The sequence below is a fragment of the Oncorhynchus tshawytscha genome, linkage group LG01 (genome assembly GCF_018296145.1).
Source record: "Oncorhynchus tshawytscha isolate Ot180627B linkage group LG01, Otsh_v2.0, whole genome shotgun sequence".
In the NCBI taxonomy this organism is placed as follows: domain Eukaryota; kingdom Metazoa; phylum Chordata; class Actinopteri; order Salmoniformes; family Salmonidae; genus Oncorhynchus; species Oncorhynchus tshawytscha.
Window position 1 is genome coordinate 13,075,635 of NC_056429.1, and position 21,069 is coordinate 13,096,703.

Sequence of the window (21,069 nt, forward strand, 5' to 3'; positions counted from 1 at the left end):
TGGTTGTTTGTTTGCTAGCTTGAATCCTTACTGTACCCAATCAGTACTTAATTGAAGCCTTTGGAATCAGGTCAGAGTGTTCCATGAAGGTGGATATCAGCACACTCACCACCATGCTGTCTCACCATGCTGTCTCATGTAGCGCCGGGAAATAAAAGTCCCATGCATCAGATAATTGCGAAATATGAACCCATACCCCACACACACAATTACCTCTGCACGTCTTATGTCAACATTTCTGTCTGAGACTTTTCTTAATCTACAGTACATGTTGTCTGGAGTAAAGGTTGACGAATGCAGAAATATTGGTGAATTTGCTCATATGAAAGATTGAGCAAATTTATGCTGCTAAATTCTGTTGAAAGAATCCCAAGGGCTTTGAGAACTATTATCATACAAATTGTACATTTCATATCTCATTTTAGAATACTTTCAGACTACTGCAGGATCACACACTCTAGTGGCCACTGACAGAATTGCTCTACTTGCTTTTTCCGCTGCTCTCCCAGTGGTTCTATCCATCACTGCCTACTCAAAAACTGTAAAGGAAAGTCCCTAAGTAACTCCTGTCAATTTTTGATTTCATCAATAAACACATATACATATTCGCTTGCACCAGACCAAAATGTCCCCGAAATACTCATCACCATTGAGTATGCGTATGTTTGGGAATATCACAAAGTCACTTGCCACATTAATATCAGAGAAAAGTTGCATTGTTGTCTATCAGTCCTTTTATTGTGTATATATGTTTCTCGGTCAGGAACATTTGTAGCATTAACACATACATTGTAGTAGTATTATTACGATGACTAAATCTCTGTCTACTCCTTTTAGCCAAGATGTTGTGTGTGCATCAGTGGCACCCATACTGGCCTAATTGGAGCCACCCAGTCCATAGCAGAATACTTTAATAGGATAGAAAAGTGAGTTGATACTTAATATTATTTATTTGTGTGTCTCTTTACATAGCCTATTTTTTTTAGAGAGGAAAAGTACTGTTTGACTTGGTTAAAGCGCATTGCCTTTGCCCACGCGTTTGCAGACAAAAAGGCCTGTCGAGATGAGGAGAATCGCATCATCTGGAGGGACGTTCTTTTACCTATTCCAGAAGATATAGACCTGAAAGTGGAAGTAAGATATCTGTTATGTTCAGAAAGACCCTTCATTCCTCTGCTCTTGTTTGGATGATTGTAGCGAGGGAAATGTATCCCACACAGGAGGACAGGATGATAAGGCCCTCTAAAAGATTACGCTGGAGAACTCAAACAATACTGGGAACAGTTTCACACTTTCTCCAGTCCTATCATGAGCCTCCAGTATCTCACAAGATTGAGGGCTCTAAAGTATTGTTGTGTTTGTTTTATTCTGTCCTCAGATGGGGGAGGATAACATGTCCTCTGCTGCTGGTTGTTGGACAAGATGATCAGGATAACGCTGTCGAATCAGCTGATGATGTGTGTTACTGTATGCATCATAAATGATGTTTAAATACAAAAGAACAATGAGTTGAGATTTCTTTTAGAGAAAATATGAAATGATCCTCGTACTAATCTCCATCCTTTTCTCCTCCTCAGATGAAGCAGATGATGGAGAAAGCAGGGAACCTGCTGACCACTCTGTTCTACCCTGGAGCTGGTTACCTGATTGAAACAACGTATAGTCCCCATTGCAAGGTTTCATCCTTTCTGATGCCAACAAGCAGAGAGAGAGGTGCCTTTCGGAAGTCTGCTCATTCATGTAGACAGTCTGTGCATAATTAGTTATTGTGCTTTGCCACACCTGATTCAACTAGATAAGGAATCATAAACCTACAGTTCTATGTTCCTATTACGTTAAAATAGCCTTATGTTACTTGAACATACCTGCCTTTTCATATAGGTCTACATTACACAGTCATAAGAATACCTTGTCTCAAATGTATTATATCTAAAGCAGTCATTCCACTTGTTGCAGTGTTGGCGCTGTGGGGAGGCCTCATCAAACCTCACGCCGTTGGCGCTGTGGGGAGGCCTCATCAAACCTCACGCCGTTGGCGCTGTGGGGAGGCCTCATCAAACCTCACGCCGTTGGCGCTGTGGGGATGCCTCATCAAACCTCACACCGTTGGCGCTGTGGGGATGCCTTATCAAACCTCACGCCGTTGGCGCTGTGGGGAGGCCTCATCAAATCTCACGCCGTTGGCGCTGTGGGGAGGCCTCATCAAACCTGACGCCGTTGGCGCTGTGGGGAGGCCTCATCAAACCTCACGCCGTTGGCGCTGTGGGGATGCCTCATCAAACCTCACGCCGTTGGCGCTGTGGGGAGGCCTCATCAAACCTCACGCCGTTGGCGCTGTGGGGAGGCCTCATCAAACCTCACGCCGTTGGCGCTGTGGGGATGCCTCATCAAACCTCACGCCGTTGGCGCTGTGGGGATGCCTCATCAAACCTCACGCCGTTGGCGCTGTGGGGATGCCTCATCAAGCCTCACGCCGTTGGCGCTGTGGGGAGGCCTCATCAAACCTCACGCCGTTGGCGCTGTGGGGAGGCCTCATCAAACCTCACGCCGTTGGCGCTGTGGGGAGGCCTCATCAAATCTCACGCCGTTGGCGCTGTGGGGAGGCCTCATCAAATCTCACGCCGTTGGCGCTGTGGGGAGGCCTCATCAAACCTCACGCCGTTGGCGCTGTGGGGAGGCCTCATCAAACCTCACGCCGTTGCACAGGAAGACTCATGGGAGTAGATTCTAGGTTTTCTGCGAGAGCATCTCTGTCACACCCCATGTTCAGTCCAGATTGTGAGCATTGTCTTACGTCAGGTGGCGTCACTCCTTCGCATGGGAGAAGGTTTTCTCTGAGAGCATCTCTTCCAGAGTGTTGAACCACAGTCTGGATTTTGAGTTCATCAACATACCAGTGAACAAAAATATGCTGAATTGATATTAAGATAGAAACAGCCCAGATGCAGTGGAAGTGTTCCACAGCATCAACCGCCACATTGAATCATGATAACAATGAAACATTTCTTTAACATTCTGGGTTATACACACAGATCTCAACTTAGTTTTTAGTCCTTTATGTACAACTCATGTCACTGAATTCAACATCTATTGTTACCGTACTTATAAAGAATGATCAAATGTACTCATTTATTCCTGATTTCAAATATGCCTATGGGACACCCTGTTATTAAGTGTGTTAAACTACAGTAGAACTATCTATATGACTGATTAGTTGATATTGATGCCATAAAATGAATGGATACTTAGAAGCATTCAGTTTTGTTTTTGCAAATGTTACATTTGAGTTATTTAGCAGACGCTCTTATCCAGAGAGAGTTACAGAATGTCACGTGTTGACGCTGGCGAGACGAAGCAGGTACGGGGAGTCAAACATTTAATAAAGAACGGACATAGAACGAGACAGGAACAGCGTCAGCAAACTAACAATACAGACAAAAAACAATACAATGCAGCAGCGGAGAACAGAGCTGAGGAAGTGACAAGTATAAGAGAGGAAATGAACAGGTGATCAGTGACTCCATGTGAGTCCGATAACGCTGATGCGCGTGACGAGGGAAGGCAGGTGCTCGGAAGGCAGGTACGCGTGACGAGGGAAGGCAGGTGCTCGGAAGGCAGGTGCGCGTGACGAGGGAAGGCAGGTGCTCGGAAGGCAGGTGCGCGTGACGAGGGAAGGCAGGTGCTCGGAAGGCTGATGCGTGTGACGAGGGAAGGCAGGTGCTCGGAAGGCAGGTGCGCGTGACGAGGGAAGGCAGGTGCGCGTGACGAGGGAAGGCAGGTGCTCGGAAGGCAGGTACGCGTGACGAGGGAAGGCAGGTGCTCGGAAGGCAGGTGCGCGTGACGAGGGAAGGCAGGTGCTCGGAAGGCAGGTGCGCGTGACGAGGGAAGGCAGGTGCTCGGAAGGCAGGTGCGCGTGACGAGGGAAGGCAGGTGCTCGGAAGGCAGGTGCGCGTGACGAGGGAAGGCAGGTGCTCGGAAGGCAGGTGCGCGTGACGAGGGAAGGCAGTGTATGCGTGTATGTTTCCTTTAAGATTATGGCCAATCATTAACAGTTTATTTAACATAAAAATAACAAAAATACCAAAACCAGAAACATGATGTGTAACCATATAAAAAGAGATCCTGCTTCTGTGGAACCAAAGCATCATGTCACGCCCTGGTCTAAGTATTTTGTGTTTATGTTCATGTATTGGGTCAGGCCAGGGTGTGGCATGGGGTTTTTGTATTGTGGTGTGTTTTGTCTTGGGGTTTTGGTGTATATGTATTAGGATTGTAGCTAGTGGGGTTATCTAGCAAAGTCTATGGCTGTCTGGAGTGGTTCTCAATCAGAGGCAGGTGTTTATCGTTGTCTCTGATTGGGAACCATATTTAGGCAGCCATATTCTTTGAGTTTGTCGTGGGTGATTGTCCTTAGTGTCCTCTATGTTAGTTTGCACCAGTATAGGCTGTTTCGGTTTTCGTTACGTTCTTTGTTTTGTAGTGTTTGTGTTTATTCGTGTTGTACGTTGTTCATTAAACATGGATCGCAATCTACACGCTGCAGTTTGGTCCGACTCTCCTTCACACTTAGAAAGCCGTAACAGAATCACCCACGACAAACACCTGCCTCTGATTGAGAACCACTCCAGACAGCCATAGACTTTGCTAGATAACCCCACTAGCTACAATCCCAATACATACACACCAGAACCCCAAGACAAAACACACCACAATACAAAAACCCCATGCCACACCCTGGCCTGACCCAATACATGAACATAAACACAAAATACTTAGACCAGGGCGTGACACATCATTGTTTTATCCATGATGATATTTAACAAAAACAATACCTGGACTCATTCAGTTTACATTCTGCTGACATGCAAAACATTTTGGGACTGTATTAACAGTTATACATTAACAGAATAATGTAACAAATACCTAAATATTGTTTTGGAGTGGATTTTTCACTTACAAATGTAAGCACTTACAAATTTGTAACATATTGTACGATTTGGAATTCTAACATATCATACTAATTGCAGGATTACATTTTTATTTTCTCCAGGACTTAACATATCATACGAAATGGATGGTGAAGTACACAATTGTGCAACATTTTTGTGGACCCGTTTTGGCTCGTGAGCACTATTTTCAAAACTGCTGGCTGAAATGATACAAAACCTTTATAACGCATCTTTTACTTTTTGTATTTTATTCTGATCCCCATTAGCTGTTGCTGAAGCAGGGGTTCCTGGGGTCCACACAAAACATGACATAATACAGAACATCAATAGACCATCAATAGACAAGAACAGCTCAAGGACTGAGCAACACAAATTTTAAATAAGAAAAATAGTAAGAAAAAAAAGTTCCAACTGACAGTTACCCACACATCAGCACATATACAACACCTTTCAACAGTTTGGAGTCACTTAGAAATCTCCTTGTTTTTGAAAGAAAAGCAAAAAGAAAAGTCCATTAAAATAACATCAAATTCATCAGAAATACAGTGTAGACGTTAATGTTGTAAATGACTATTGTAGCTGGAAAAGGCTGATATTTAATGGAATATCTACATAGGCGTACAGAGGACCATTATCAGCAACCATCACTCCTATGTTCCAATGGCACGTTGTGTTAGCTAATCCAAGTTATAATTTGAAGAGTCTAATTGATCATTAGAAAACCCTTTTGCAATTATGTTAGCACAGCTGAAAACTGTTGTCCTGATTAAAGAAGCAATAAAACTAGCCTTCTATTGACCAGTTGAGCAAAACACCAGTCTCAACGTCAACAGTGAAGAGGAGACTCCGGGATGCTGGCCTTCTAGGCAGAGTTGCAAATGAAATGCCATATCTCAGACTGGCCAATAACAAAAGATTAAGATGGGCAAAAGAACACAGAAGCTGGACAGAGGAACTCTGCCTTGAAGGCCAGCATCCCGGAGTCGACTTTTCACTGTTGATGTTGAGACTGGTGTTTTGTGAGTTCTATTTAATGAAGTTGCCAGTTGAGTACTTGTGAGTCTGTTTCTCAAACTACACACTCTAATGTACTTGTCTTCTTGCTCCGATCGCAGTTTCTTGGCAATTTCTCACATGGAATAGCCTTCATTTTACAGAACAAAAATAGACTGACGAGTTTCAGAAGAAAGTGATTTGTTTCTGGCTGTTTTGAGCCTTTAATCGAACCCACAAATGCTGATGCTCCAGATTCTCAACTAGTCTAAAGACGTCCAGTTTTAATGCTTCTTTAGGAAGCATTTGGAAAGTTTTGCCAGTGACAGATTATGGTCAATTAAGCTCCCACAATCTTCTTATTATCTCTCTCTCTCAAATGTCAATATGCCTTGTATACTGTTGCTCAGGTTAGTTATCATTGTTCTAGTTCACAATGGAGCCCCTAGTTCTACTCTTCATACCCCTGATAACTCCTTTGTCCCACCTTCCACACATGCGGTGACCTCACCCATTACAACCAGCATGTCCAGAGATACAACCTCTCTCATCATCACCCAGTGCCTGGGCTTACCTCCGCTGTACCCGCACCCCACCATACCCCTGTCTGCGCATTATGCCCTGAATATATTCTACCATGCCCAGAAACATGCTCCTCTTATTCTCTGTCCCCAACGCTCTAGGCGACCAGTTTTGATAGCCTTTAGCCGCACCCTCATACTACTCCTTCTCTGTTCCGCGGGTGATGTGGAGGTAAACCCAGGCCCTGCATGTCCCCAGGCACCCTCATTTGTTGACTTCTGTGATCGAAAAAGCCTTGGTTTCATGCATGTCAACATCAGAAGCGTCCTCCCTAGGTTTGTTTTACTCACTGCTCTAGCACACTCTGCTAACCCTGATGTCCTTGCTGTGTCTGAATCCTGGCTCAGGAAGGCTACCAAAAATTCAGAGATTTCCATACCCAACTATAACATCTTCCGTCAAGATAGAACTGCCAAAGGGGGAGGACTTGCAGTCTACTGCAGAGATAGCCTGCAAAGTAATGTCATACTTTCCAGGTCCATACCCAAACAGTTCGAACTACTAATTTTGAAAATTACTCTCTCCAGAAATAAGTCTCTCACTGTTGCCGCCTGCTATCGACCCCCCTCAGCTCCCAGCTGTGCCCTGGACACCATTTGTGAATTGATCGCCCCCCATCTAGCCTCAGAGTTTGTTCTGTTAGGTGACCTAAACTGGGATATGCTTAACACCCCGCCAGTCCTACAATCTAAGCTAGATGCCCTCAATCTCACACAAATCATCAAGGAACCCACCAGGTACAACCCTAACTCTGTAAACAAGGGCACCCTCATAGACGTCATCCTGACCAACTGGCCCTCCAAATACACCTCCGCTGTCTTCAACCAGGATCTCAGCGATCACTGCCTCATTGCCTGTATCCGCTACGGAGCCGCAGTCAAACGACCACCCCTCATCACTGTCAAACGCTCCCTAAAACACTTCTGTGAGCAGGCCTTTCTAATCGACCTGGCCCGGGTATCCTGGAAGGACATTGACCTCATCCCGTCAGTTGAGGATGCCTGGTCATTCTTTAAAAGTAACTTCCTCACCATTTTAGATAAGCATGCTCCGTTCAAAAAATGCAGAACTAAGAACAGATACAGTCCTTGGTTCACCCCAGACCTGACTGCCCTCGACCAGCACAAAGTCCCCGGGATATGCAACTGTTCAGGGAAGTCCGGAACCAATACACGCAGTCAATCAGGAAAGCTAAGGCCAGCTTCTTCAGGCAGAAGTTTGCATCCTGTAGCTCCAACTCCAAAAAGTTCTGGGACACTGTCTTGTCCATGGAGAACAAGAGCATCTCCTCCCAGCTGCCCACTGCACTGAGGCTAGGTAACACGGTCACCACCGATAAATCCATGATTATCGAAAACTTCAATAAGCATTTCTCAACGGCTGGCCATGCCTTCCGCCTGGCTACTCCAACCTCGGCCAACAGCTCCGCCCCCCCGGCAGCTCCTCGCCCAAGCCTCTCCAGGTTCTCCTTTACCCAAATCCAGATAGCAGATGTTCTGAAAGAGCTGCAAAACCTGGACCCATACAAATCAGCTGGGCTTGACAATCTGGACCCCCTATTTCTGAAACTTTCCGCCGCCATTGTCGCAACCCCTATCACCAGCCTGTTCAACCTCTCTTTCATATCGTCTGAGATCCCCAAGGATTGGAAAGCTGCCACAGTCATCCCCCTCTTCAAAGGGGGAGACACCCTGGACCCAAACTGTTACAGACCTATATCCATCCTGCCCTGCCTATCTAAGGTCTTCGAAAGCCAAGTCAACAAACAGGTCACTGACCATCTCGAATCCCACCGTACCTTCTCCGCTGTGCAATCTGGTTTCCGAGCCGGTCACGGGTGCACCTCAGCCACACTCAAGGTACTAAACGATATCATAACCGCCATTGATAAAAGACAGTACTGTGCAGCCGTCTTCATTGACCTTGCCAAGGCTTTCGACTCTGTCAATCACCATATTCTTATCGGCAGACTCAGTAGCCTCGGTTTTTCGGATGACTGCCTTGCCTGGTTCACCAATTACTTTGCAGACAGAGTTCAGTGTGTCAAATCGGAGGGCATGTTGTCCGGTCCTCTGGCAGTCTCTATGGGGGTGCCACAGGGTTCAATTCTCGGGCCGACTCTTTTCTCTGTATATATCAATGATGTTGCTCTTGCTGCGGGCGATTCCCTGATCCACCTCTACGCAGACGACACCATTCTATATACTTTCGGCCCGTCATTGGACACTGTGCTATCTAACCTCCAAACAAGCTTCAATGCCATACAACACTCCTTCCGTGGCCTCCAACTGCTCTTAAACGCTAGTAAAACCAAATGCATGCTTTTCAACCGATCGCTGCCTGCACCCGCATGCCCGACTAGCATCACCACCCTGGATGGTTCCGACCTTGAATATGTGGACATCTATAAGTACCTAGGTGTCTGGCTAGACTGCAAACTCTCCTTCCAGACTCATATCAAACATCTCCAATCGAAAATCAAATCAAGAGTCGGCTTTCTATTCCGCAACAAAGCCTCCTTCACTCACGCCGCCAAGCTTACCCTAGTAAAACTGACTATCCTACCGATCCTCGACTTCGGCGATGTCATCTACAAAATGGCTTCCAACAAAAGTGCCATCCGTTTTGTCACTAAAGCACCTTATACCACCCACCACTGCGACCTGTATGCTCTAGTCGGCTGGCCCTCGTTACATATTCGTCGCCAGACCCACTGGCTCCAGGTCGTCTACAAGTCCATGCTAGGTAAAGCTCCGCCTTATCTCAGTTCACTGGTCACGATGGCAACCCATTTTCACCTACCTCATCCCCATACTGTTTTCATTTATTTACTTTTCTGCTCTTTTGCACACCAATATCTCTACCTGTACATGACCATCTGATAATTTATCACTCCAGTGTTAATCTGCAAAATTGTAATTATTTGCCTACCTCCTCATGCCTTTTGCACACATTGTATATAGACTCCCCCTTTGTTTTCTACTGTGTTATTGACTTGTTAATTGTTTATTCCATGTGTAACTCTGTGTTGTCTGCTCACACTGCTATGCTTTATCTTGGCCAGGTCGCAGTTGCAAATGAGAACTTGTTCTCAACTAGCCTACCTGGTTAAATAAAGGTGAAATAAAAATAAAAAATAAATAAAATTATCAATTTCATTCAGACAATCATTTGTGTCACTGCAGTACATGTGTTTCCTTCTCTATAGACATGCTGAAAGTCTGTTGTTAATTTGTTCACAGATAAATAGCATTGTATCTGGTCAAACAACATTTTTTCCAAAGGTTTGCTAAGAGCCAGCAGCAAGCTGATAGGTTGGCTGTTAGAATCTGTGAAGGGTGCTTTACAATTCTTGGGTAGCGGAATGACTTTAGCTTCCCTCCAGGTCTGAGGACAACATTTTTCTCCAGGCTCAGATTAAAGATATGACAGATAGGAGTGGCAATGTAGTCTGCTATCATCATCAGTAGCTTTCCATCTAAATTGTCAATACCAGGCAGTGTCTCATTATTGATGGACAACAATCATTTTCCCACCACACCCACACAAACTTTACAGAATAAAAATGTACAATGCTTTTTTATCATTATTTGGTATTTTATGCACAGATATGACGGCTCACAGTTTGTTGGCATTTCATGTCTCCGTTTGCCCACTTTGCCAAGGAAATGGTCATTAAAATAAGTGGCAATATAAAAAGGGTTTTGGCGAATGAGCCTTCTGATTCAATGAAAGATGGAGTTGAATTAGTCATTCTGCACACTTATTTGAAATGTGTGTGACATTTAAAATAGTGTAATATTATGTAACAGGTTTGTGGCTGGGACCGCGGATTGTCCTGAGTTTGTGGCTGTCTAGATCCCTGCTGTTTGTTGTTTTCAGTCTTCGCCGAGACCTACGTTGCTAGCTACTATGACAAAGACCAAAGCCTGTGGGAGTACCGTTGAGGACAGTGGTGTCTCTCTATCACACGTGAAGGATCTTTTAAACAAATACAAAGAGACCTATAAGCAGTTGTTACCACAACAAGAAAATTGCTTCAAGTGTTTTGTCCAAATACTCGTGGATTCTACTAATAAAAGAATGGATGACCTGACCAGAGAGGTCCCGGACCTGAAGAAGAGTTTGCAGTTCTCCCAGGGTCAGCTCGATGAGTTGAAACTGGAGAACGGCAAGATGACAGCAATCTGTAAGTCATTGAGAGAGGACATCAGTTCTGTGTGTGAAATGCTTGATAGTGTATGTGATGTAAACAAAGAGGTTTACTTTCTTGGGGACCTGAATATTGATTGGTTTTCATCAAGCTGTCCGCTCAAGAGGAAATTTCAGTGTAACCAGTGCCTGTAATCTGGATCAGGTTATTAATCAACCTACCAGAGTGTTTACAAACACTACAGGAACAAGATCATCCACATGTATTGATCACATTTTTACTAATACAGTAGAACTTCGTACTAAAGCTGTATCCGTACCCATTGGATGCAGTGATCACAATATAGTTATATGGATATGCTATATCCAGGAAAGCCAAAGTTCCAACAGCTGGCCCTAAAATAGTGTATAAGAGATCACACAATAGATTTTGCTGTGACTCTTATGTGGATGATGTTAAAAATATTTGTTGGTCTGATGTGATTAAAACTTATTCGGGATCGGTGTCCCTTCCACGGGACAGTTACAGGCCGTTAGATTTGGGTATGTTATTTTAGGTGAAAATTGAAAAAAAAATGGCGGATCCTTAAGGTGTTTAATGAAATTATGGGCAGAAAGACAAGTTCAACTCCATCTTTCATCGAATCAGATTGCTTATTCATCACGAAACCATGGTTATTTCATATGCAAACTGGCCAAACTTAAGCAGGAGATGCCAACAACGAACAGTGAGCAATTGTATTCATGCATAAATAAACTAATAATGAAAGGAAAGCATTGCAATTTTGAATTTTGTGAAGTTAGTATGAGAGAGGTGGGAAAATTATTGTTATCGATCAATGATGACAAACCTCCTGGCATTGACAACTGAGATGGAAAGCTACTGAAGATGGTAGCTGACTCTATAGCCACTCCTATCTGTCATATCTGTCACGATCGTTGTATGAGGCAGCAACTCAATGCCTTCCTGAAGACAAACAATGTATACGAAATACTTCAGTCTGGTTTTAGACCCCATCATAGCACTGAGACTGCACTTGTGAAGGTGGTAAATGACCTTTTAATGGCATCAGACCGAGGCTCTGCATCTGTCCTCGTGCTCCTAGACCGTAGTGCTGCTTTTGATACCATCGATCACCACATTCTTTTGGAGAGATTGGAAACCCAAATTGGTCTACACGGACAAGTTCTGGCCTGGTTTAGATCTTATCTGTCGGAAAGATATCAGTTTGTCTCTGTGAATGGTTTGTCCTCTGACAAATCAACTGTAAATTTCGGTGTTCCTCAAGGTTCCGTTTTAGGACCACTATTGTTTTCACTATATATTTTACCTCTTGGGGATGTCATTCGAAAACATAATGTTAACTTTCACTGCTATGCTGATGACACACAACTGTACATTTCAATGAAACATGGTGAAGCCCCAAAATTGCCCTCGCTAGAAGCATGTGTTTCAGACATAAGGAAGTGGATGGCTGCAAACGTTCTACTTTTAAACTCGGACAAAACAGAGATGCTTGTTCTAGGTCCCAAGAAACAAAGAGATCTTCTGTTGAATCTGACAATCAATCTTAATGGTTGTACAGTCATCTCAAATAAAACTGTGAAGGACCTCGGCGTTACTCTGGACCCTGATCTCTCTTTTGAAGAACATATCAAGACTGTTTCAAGGACAGCTTTTTCTCATCTACGTAACATTGCAAAAATCAGAAACTTTCTGTCCAAAAATGATGCAGAAAAATGTATCCATGCTTTTGTCACTTCTAGGTTAGACTACTGCAGTGCTCTACTTTCCGGCTACCCGGATAAAGCACTAAATAAACTTCAGTTAGTGCTAAATACGGCTGCTAGAATCCTGACTAGAACCAAAAAATTTGATCATATTACTCCAGTGCTAGCCTCCCTACACTGGCTTCCTGTCAAGGCAAGGGCTGATTTCAAGGTTTTACTGCTAACCTACAAAGCATTACATGGGCTTGCTCCTACCTATCACTCTGATTTGGTCCTGCCATACATACCTACACGTACGCTACGGTCACAAGACGCAGGCCTCTTAATTGTCCCTAGAATTTCTAAGCAAATAGCTGGAGGCAGGGCTTTCTCCTATAGAGCTCCATTTTTATGGAATGGTCTGCCTACCCATGTGAGAGACGCAAACTTGGTCTCAACCTTTAAGTCTTTACTGATGACTCATCTCTTCAGTGGGTCATATGATTGAGTGTAGTCTGGCCCAGGAGTGTGAAGGTGAACGGAAAGGCTCTGGAGCAACGAACCTCCCTTGCTGTCTCTGCCTGGCCGGTTCCCCTCTTTCCATTGGGATTCTCTGCCTCTAATCCTATTACAGGGGCTGAGTCACTGGGATGAGTTAGGGCTCTTTCATACCGTCCCTAGGAGGCGTGCGTCACTTGAGTGGGTTGAGTCACTGATGTGATCTTCCTGTCTGGGTTGGCGCCCCCCCTTGGGTTGTGCCGTGGCGGAGATCTTTGCGGACTTGTCTCAGGATGGTAAGTTGGTGGTTGAAGATATCCCTCTACTGGTGTGAGGGCTGTGTTTTGGCAAAGTGGGTGGGGTTATATCTTCCTGTTTGGCCCTGTCCGGGGGTGTCATCGGATGGGGCCACAATGTCTCCTGACCCCTCCTGTCTCAGCCTCCAGTATTTATGCTGCAGTAGTTTATGTGTCTGGGGGCTAGGGTCAGTTTGTTATATCTGGAGTACTTCTCCTGTCCTATCCGGTGTCCTGTGTGAATTTAAGTATGCTCTCTCTAATTCTCTCTTTCTTTCTTTCTCTCTCTCTCTCGGAGGAGGACCTGAGCCCTAGGACCATGCCTCAGGACTACCTGACATGATGACTCCTTGCTGTCCCCAGTCCACCTGGCCATGCTGCTGCTCCAGTTTCAACTGTTCTGCCTGTGATTATTATTATTATTTGACCATGCTGGTCATTTATGAACATCTTGGCCATGTTCTGTTATAATCTCCACCCGGCACAGCCAGAAGAGGACTGGCCACCCCACATAGCCTAGTTCCTCTCTAGGTTTCTTCCTAGGTTTTTGCCTTTCTAGGGAGTTTTTCCTAGCCACCGTGCTTCTACACCTGCATTGCTTGCTGTTTGGGGTTTTAGGCTGGGTTTCTGTATAGCACTTTGACATATCAGCTGATGTACGAAGGGCTATATAAATACATTTGATTTGATTTTGAAGGGGACCAAAACGCAGCATGGTGTGAATACATTCTTCTTTATTGAATGAAGAACAATAAGAACACTTAAACAAAAAGATAACTACAACTGTGACCGCTATATAAACAATGTGCAACATAACATAGACAATAACCCACGAAATACCCAAAGAAGATGGCTGCCTAAATATGGTTCCCAATCAGAGTCAACGATAAATTGAGAACCAATCTAGGCAACCATAGACTTACATAAACACCTAGATGGAAACAACCCCATAAATCTACAAAACCCCTAGACAGTACAAACACCCTAGAATGAGACAAAAACACACATATCACCCATGTCATACCTTGACCTAACCAAAATAATAAAGAGAACAAAGAATACTAAGGTCAGGGCCATAGTGGAGTTTGGAGTGTGACTGTTTGAGTTTGTGGACAGGTGTCTTTTATACTGATAACAAGTTCAAACAGGTGCCATTAATACAGGTTAAGTGGAGCCTCTTAAAGAAGAAGTTACAGGTCTGTGAGAGCCAGAAATCTTGCTTGTTTGTAGGTGACCAAATACTTATTTTCCACCATAATTTGCAAATAAATTGATAAAAAATCCTACAATGTGATTTTCTGGATTTTTTTTCTAATTTTGTCTGTCATAGTTGAAGTGTACCTATGATGAAAATTACAGGCCTCTCTCATCTTTTTAAGTGGGAGAACTTGCACAATTGGTGGCTGACTAAATACTTTTTTGCCCCACTGTACCACAAGGTTTTTTTTCACAGTCCCCAAATCCAGAACAAATAGAGCCCTATTTGCATGGAACTTCCTTCCATCTCATATTGCTCAAATAAACAGCAAACCTGGTTTCAAAAATCAGATAAAGCAACACCTCATGGCACAACACTTCTCCCCTATTTGACCTAGGTAGTTTGTGTGTATGCATTGATACGTAGGCTACGTGTAACGGATGTGAAACGGCTAGCTTAGTTAGCGGTGCGCGCTAAATAGCGTTTCAATCGGTGACATCACTTGCTCTGAGACCTTGAAGTAGTAGTTCCCCTTGCTCTGTAAGGGCCGTGGATTTTGTGGAGCGACGGGTAACGATGCTTCGAGGGTGACTGTTGTTGATGTGTACAGAGGGTCTCTGGTTCACGCCCGGGTATGGGCGAGGGGATGGTCTAAAGTTATACTGTTACATACGTGCCTTCGCCCATGCCTTTGAAAATATTTTTTTTTGTTCTGTCCTTGAGCTGTTCTTGTTTATTGATGTTCTGTATTATGTCATTCTATATTATGTTTCATGTTTTGTGTGGACCCCAGGAAGAGTAGCTGCTGCTTTGCAACAGCCAATGGGGATCCTAATTAAATACCAAATACATTTTAATCAAACCATATGGTTCAAATGAAAAATACATACCAAAAAAATACGTACTTAAACAAATTGCATTCATATCAGAAGTTACATCATACAGTGAGGCCATTGATTCAGTTTGGTGTAATCATGAGGCATCTGGGCAGGAACAGTTGTTTATTTCCTTGTCTGATCTGCATGGTGTCCATTGTTAATTACCTCACAGTCCATTTTCTTATGTCAGATAGAGCAATGATTCCGCCTGCACTGATCGGATGAGGGACGAGCTTTGTATAGGAGTGATACCATCTGACGTAAGACAATGCTCACAATCTGGATTGCACATGGGGTTTGACACTGTGACAGAGATGCTCTTGCAGAAAACCTAGAATCTTTTCCCATGAGTCTTCCTGTGCAACGGCGTGAGGTTTGTTGAGGCCTCCAAACAGCATGACCACTGCAACAAGTGGAATGACTGCTTTAGATTTAAGACATTTGAGACATGGTATTCTTCTGACTGTATAAATGTAGACCTATATGAAAATTGGGTCCAGTAACATAAGAAAAACCTAGAACTGTAGGATCATTAGTGGACTAGTTTCATCTGGTGAGCTAGATCAAAAGGTTGCAACGCCCAGTGGTACTTGACAAATGAATTGGGACTCCTATAGGAGCACAAGAACTATAAAAGCACAGTCGTCTGCATGAATGACTCTGGAAAGGCACCTCTCTGTTGGCCTGGCTGCAACACAAAGGTGCACGCCCTGCAGTGGGGACCATACGGAGGTTCAATCAGGTGACCAGCTCCAGGGTAGGACAGAGTGGTCAGCAGGTGACTATTTCCTGTTCTCTCCATCATCTGCTTCATCTGAGGAGAAAATTATGGAGTTTAGCACTAATTACTTAATCTCATCAATTGATATATTGACTTTAAAACCTCGTACATGTAAAGTCTCCATATTTGGGGACCCTATTAGATTTTTCTAATTCAATTCAGTCTGTTATGCGAACGGTAGCCCCTATCTGCAAAAGCAGGGTGTCTGCAGAAAGCTGAGTATCTTGGCTATTGATCGATGTCTTCAAATCTTTGGATTGATTTACTACCATATATGGGCATACAAATTTACAAGGGCAGGCCGTGCAGATAAACTCATTTCAAGATGGTTGCTACCTACATTCCGGTCAGCATTGTGAAGCATAAACGTTGATACACACCCAAATCCGGGACTCCACAGATCATGAGGATATCTTATTTGTCTGCCTGTGACCTACCATTATTGATCACCAGCCCCGAGAGTCAACATTTTTATTTTACACAACGTTTTCACCGAACAGCAAACATCTTACAAGGTAAGCGTCGATTTGGTCTGTGTTTGAGCTGTAGCTACATGGGGGGGATATCAAATTAGGAACAAATCTAGCCTACTGACAATGTTATCTGATGATGTATGACTTAATGGCAACATCAAATGTCCACGGAGTAACTATGTCTTTGCGCATCAAATATGATGCTTGTTTATGCGGTGTAGGCATCAATATATCCGGTATGTCCTCCGACACCACCACAATGTTTGAGAGAGGTTGGTGTTGTATACATTTTGTTTTTATGGTGAACAACAACTTTTGGGCACATCCAGTGCTATTACCACATTAGGACACTTTGGAGAGGTTGAAAGGATACTTGAATATCCCGTGGGTACCCCATAACACCCCCATAGTGTTTGAGTGAGGTTGATATGGTAGAAATTGTGTTTTTATACTGAAAAAATAACATTTAGGGATTTCAAATATGTAATAGCACTGGAATTATCTCATTTACAGACATGTGCCACTTTAGAGAGGTTTAGGGACACTTGGAAGCATCCCATGACCACACCTGAAACCACTTACTAAAACATCTGCCCATTTCTAGTTGTTAGGTCTATAAGTCCCATTTTTATCTGATATTGTTCACATGTTGTGGAAGCCATCCGATGTGTTTCCAGCTCTAGGCATCAATAATTTCAATGAAAGATGGTTATTTTGTGTGTGCTTGATCTTGTTTATTCTGAACTATGTAACTATGTAACTTCTATCTATCTAATTTCCTAATAATTTCCCAGATATCTTCTTTCCAAATATACCAAGTTTTTGATTGTCAGAATCATGTAATTACACTTGAATAGCAGTTCCTTTGGGTATGTCTATTTAGTCCGAAATGTACATTTTGCCATTACATTTAAGAGGTTTTTTAAACTGCATGTATGAAGCATGATTTTTCCATAGGCAAACAAGACGTAGCTCACATCATCAGCTGATTCGACAGCAGCCCAATTCTGATCATCTTGTCCAACAACCAGCAGCAGAGGACATGTTATCCTCCCCATCTGAGGACAGAATAAAACAAAACGGAGCAGAACTGAACAGATTAATAGCCATTTAGGAAACATTGAATATTGACAGATACAACAATACTTCTGAGCCCTCAATCTTGTGAGATACTGGAGGCTCATGATAGGACTGGAGAAAGTGTGAAACTGTTCCCAGTATTGTTTGAGTTCTCCAGCGTAATCTTTTAGAGGGCCTTATCATCCTGTCCTCCTGTGTGGGATACATTTCCCTCGCTACAATCATCCAAACAAGAGCAGAGGACTGAAGGGTCTTTCTGAACATAACAGATATCTTACTTCCACTTTCAGGTCTATATCTTCTGGAATAGGTAAAAGAACGTCCCTCCAGATGATGCGATTCTCCTCATCAGTACGGGCCTTTGCATATTTTCTGAAAACGCATGGCCAAAAGTATAATAGTGATTTTTCTCCTTGAAAATCATTAGGCTACTTTATAAACAAGACAAACACAAGTAAACATAAACTATTGACTCACTTGTGTATACCCTGAGATGTTTCCTCAACGGACTGGGTGGCTCCAATTCGACACGCATGGCTGCCACTGATGCACACACAACATCTAGGCTAAAAGGAGTAGACAGAGATTTGATTAAACAGCATGAATACATTGTTTATTACTGACTGGGGACAGATAAACAAAAATGCATTTTGTCGCTGTTATTAATGTGATTTTCCTAAACACAACTCAATGATGATGAGTATGATGGGGACATTTTGGTCTGGGTAAAGCGCATGCACATATGTTTATTCAGGAAATCAACAAACTGACAGGGCAGGAGTTTCTTAGGGACTTACCTTGACAGCTTCTGAGTAAGCAGTGATGGATAGAACCACTGTAACACCAAGGGAAAGGCCAAGCAGCGCAATTCTGTCAGCGGCCACTAGAGGGTGATCCTGCAGTAGTCTGAATGCAGCCTGAGAAGATATTAGCATGTGCTAATACTCATTTAGGCATTTATTCAAGTTTTCTCAAGACAATGGATCAAAAAAGACGTGCAGATGTTTTTTTCCCCCAGACCCACAGACGAGAGAGATAGTATAGTGGTGGGCGTGTTAGTATTCACATTTAAAGATGGTGAAAGAGTCCTCTCACCTGATTCCAAAGGTCTAAATCAGTTACTAATTGTGTAAGGTAAGGATTCAAACTAGCAAACAAACATTCACCACAGGCATTATGTAGCATTGTCTGTCAGACTGTCACTTGTCAGGCAAGTTATTGTTTATCAAGTTATTGTTTATAAGAACTTAACGACTGACTAAAAATAACTTCTTAAAACACAGTACATGTATTTGGAGCAGTTCCCATTTTAGCAGACACACACACACACACACATAAATGGCTGAGCATCAACCATGATTTCTATATGAAAATGGTGCAGACGGTAGACACAAACCTCAAAGTAAGGGTAGCCAATGGTAGCATTTTTATTTTGGTCCGGGAAGACGTAAAGTAGCGCCATGGCAGCAAAGCCGTGGGATGCCAAGAGAGCAGCTCTATATTCCACTAGGCCGCCACTACCTCCCCACATGTCTAAAACTCCAGGGAAGGGTCCGGGACCTTCAGGATGACATGACAAAAACATTATTGTTTATTTCTGCCACTTATACCAGTCAAAAGTGTGGATATATATATATATAATATATATATATATATATATATATAATATATATATATTCAACATGTCAGAACTCTAAATGAAATTTGTTAGGACTTATTATTCCTCTACAGGTCTTAAAGAGAACCCAGAAAAAATGACCAAAATGTATGTGACCTTCAGTTATTGAGAGCATATTGTGTACCTGGTGGCAGGAACAGGGTACCTGTGACCCCTCCCTCTGTGATGTCGACCCTGCGGACTCCAGGGGACATGTACCAGCGCTCTGTGACGACACTCGCCAGGGCCACCTGCTCCCTGAAACCCTGACTCATGTGTCCCCTGTACACAGAGATGTGCACCACCATGGGAGTGTGGACCTCCTTCTTCCTCAACCTACGAGAGGTATAAACAATTTGTATTCCAAAACTACCAACCACTCTAGCGTTGGCCTGAGTGTCAGAATAACCTCATGTTCATTCTCATGTTTACCTGAGTTCCGGTCTACTGCCAGGTATTGGTCTCATGCTCCACATCAGACCCATGGGCTCAACACCCTCATATGTCCCCCCTACACTTGGATCCTTGAAGACTATTAATGACATACAAGTTACTTGAAAGTACAGGGCGAAAAGTGTGATTTGTGTAGCAAAAAAACATGCATTTTGTGACGGGTTTTTATATAGTTATGATGAATATGACACAAGTCTGAGTTTACAGAATCCATCATATTGTTATTTCACTGTAATTCCTTTAAATAAATGAAATAAATTAAAGAGTTTCCAGTGCATTTACAAATGTTTTTCTGCTGTTGAAGTAGCTAAATGAAGTTGCTAGATGAAATTAAGTAGATAAATGGAAATAATATCTCTCACCTGTGACCCTTCCCTGAGCATCACTGACATAGTGCCCAAACGCCTCCCAGTAGTCTGTGTCTTCCGACTGATGTAAAGAATGTAGTGTGACCTCCTGTGTCGGTGGTAAGTTCCCCACAACCACATGGAACTTCTCATCAAAGAGGGCTCTCCATGGTTTTACAGTCAACACAGGAATCACACCCATCTGACACATGACTTCTTCACAAAAAACTGTGACAACCTTAGTAGGTCTCCTTTATATTGAAGTTGTGAACCGTCACTGCTCATCCGACCCGTGAGCAATGGTTAAAGACATCAATAGAGTGCCTCGGTCAATATCACATCAAATCAAATTTGAACATTATTCGTCACGTGCACCAAATGCAACAAGTGTAGACTTTACTGTGAAATGCTTACTTACAAGCCCTTCACCAACAGTGCAGTTCAAGAAGAAAATATTTACCAAGTACACTAAAATAAATAATTAAAAGTAACACAAGAATAACAATAACGAGGCTATATACAGGGGTATACAGTGGTATTCTGTCCGGTCCAAACAGCTACTTTAACAACTTGCTCAGTACATATACGTAGATACCATGTACCTACGGGTTTAATTATTAACTCAAATATTCAAACATAAAAAGGTGGATGAGTAACTAATCTGCAGGTCATTGCCACTGTCACATTCTGACCTTTATTTCCTTTGTTTTGTATTTATTTAGTATGGTCAGGGCGTGAGTTGGGTGGGCAGTCTATGTTTGTTTTTCTATGATTTGGGGATTTGTATGTTTCGGCCTAGTATGGTTCTCAATCAGAGGCAGGTGTCATTAGTTGTCTCTGATTGAGAATCATACTTAGGTAGCCTGGGTTGCACTGTTTGTTTGTGGGTGATTGTCTATGTTAGTTGCTTGTGTCAGCACAGGTCTCATTTAGCTTCACGGGCGTTATTTGTTTTTGTATTCAGTGTTCAGTACTTTCTTTAATTAAATATTCATCATGAACAAATACCACGCCGCATTTTG

General features: G+C 43.1%; 1 protein-coding gene and 1 long non-coding RNA gene across 2 annotated transcripts; one reads left to right on the plus strand and one right to left on the minus strand.

The window, feature by feature from the left end:
- Positions 1 to 15,276: 15,276 nt before the first annotated feature.
- LOC112219426 (acyl-coenzyme A thioesterase 1-like) lies at positions 15,277 to 20,503 on the minus strand. The gene is made up of 10 exons (XM_024380697.1): positions 20,063 to 20,503; positions 19,680 to 19,779; positions 19,393 to 19,583; positions 18,987 to 19,150; positions 18,388 to 18,507; positions 18,068 to 18,156; positions 17,869 to 17,962; positions 17,488 to 17,568; positions 15,929 to 16,070; positions 15,277 to 15,659 (listed from the first exon to the last, which is right to left on the minus strand). The coding sequence occupies exons 1-10, from the start codon at positions 20,256 to 20,258 to the stop codon at positions 15,529 to 15,531; spliced, it is 1,308 nt and encodes a 435-aa protein (XP_024236465.1). The 5' UTR covers positions 20,259 to 20,503; the 3' UTR covers positions 15,277 to 15,528.
- Positions 16,305 to 19,957, plus strand: LOC121839091. Its single transcript, XR_006078664.1, has 3 exons — positions 16,305 to 16,552; positions 19,403 to 19,592; positions 19,702 to 19,957. It is a non-coding gene; the product is annotated as an uncharacterized LOC121839091 (long non-coding RNA).
- Positions 20,504 to 21,069: the final 566 nt, after the last annotated feature.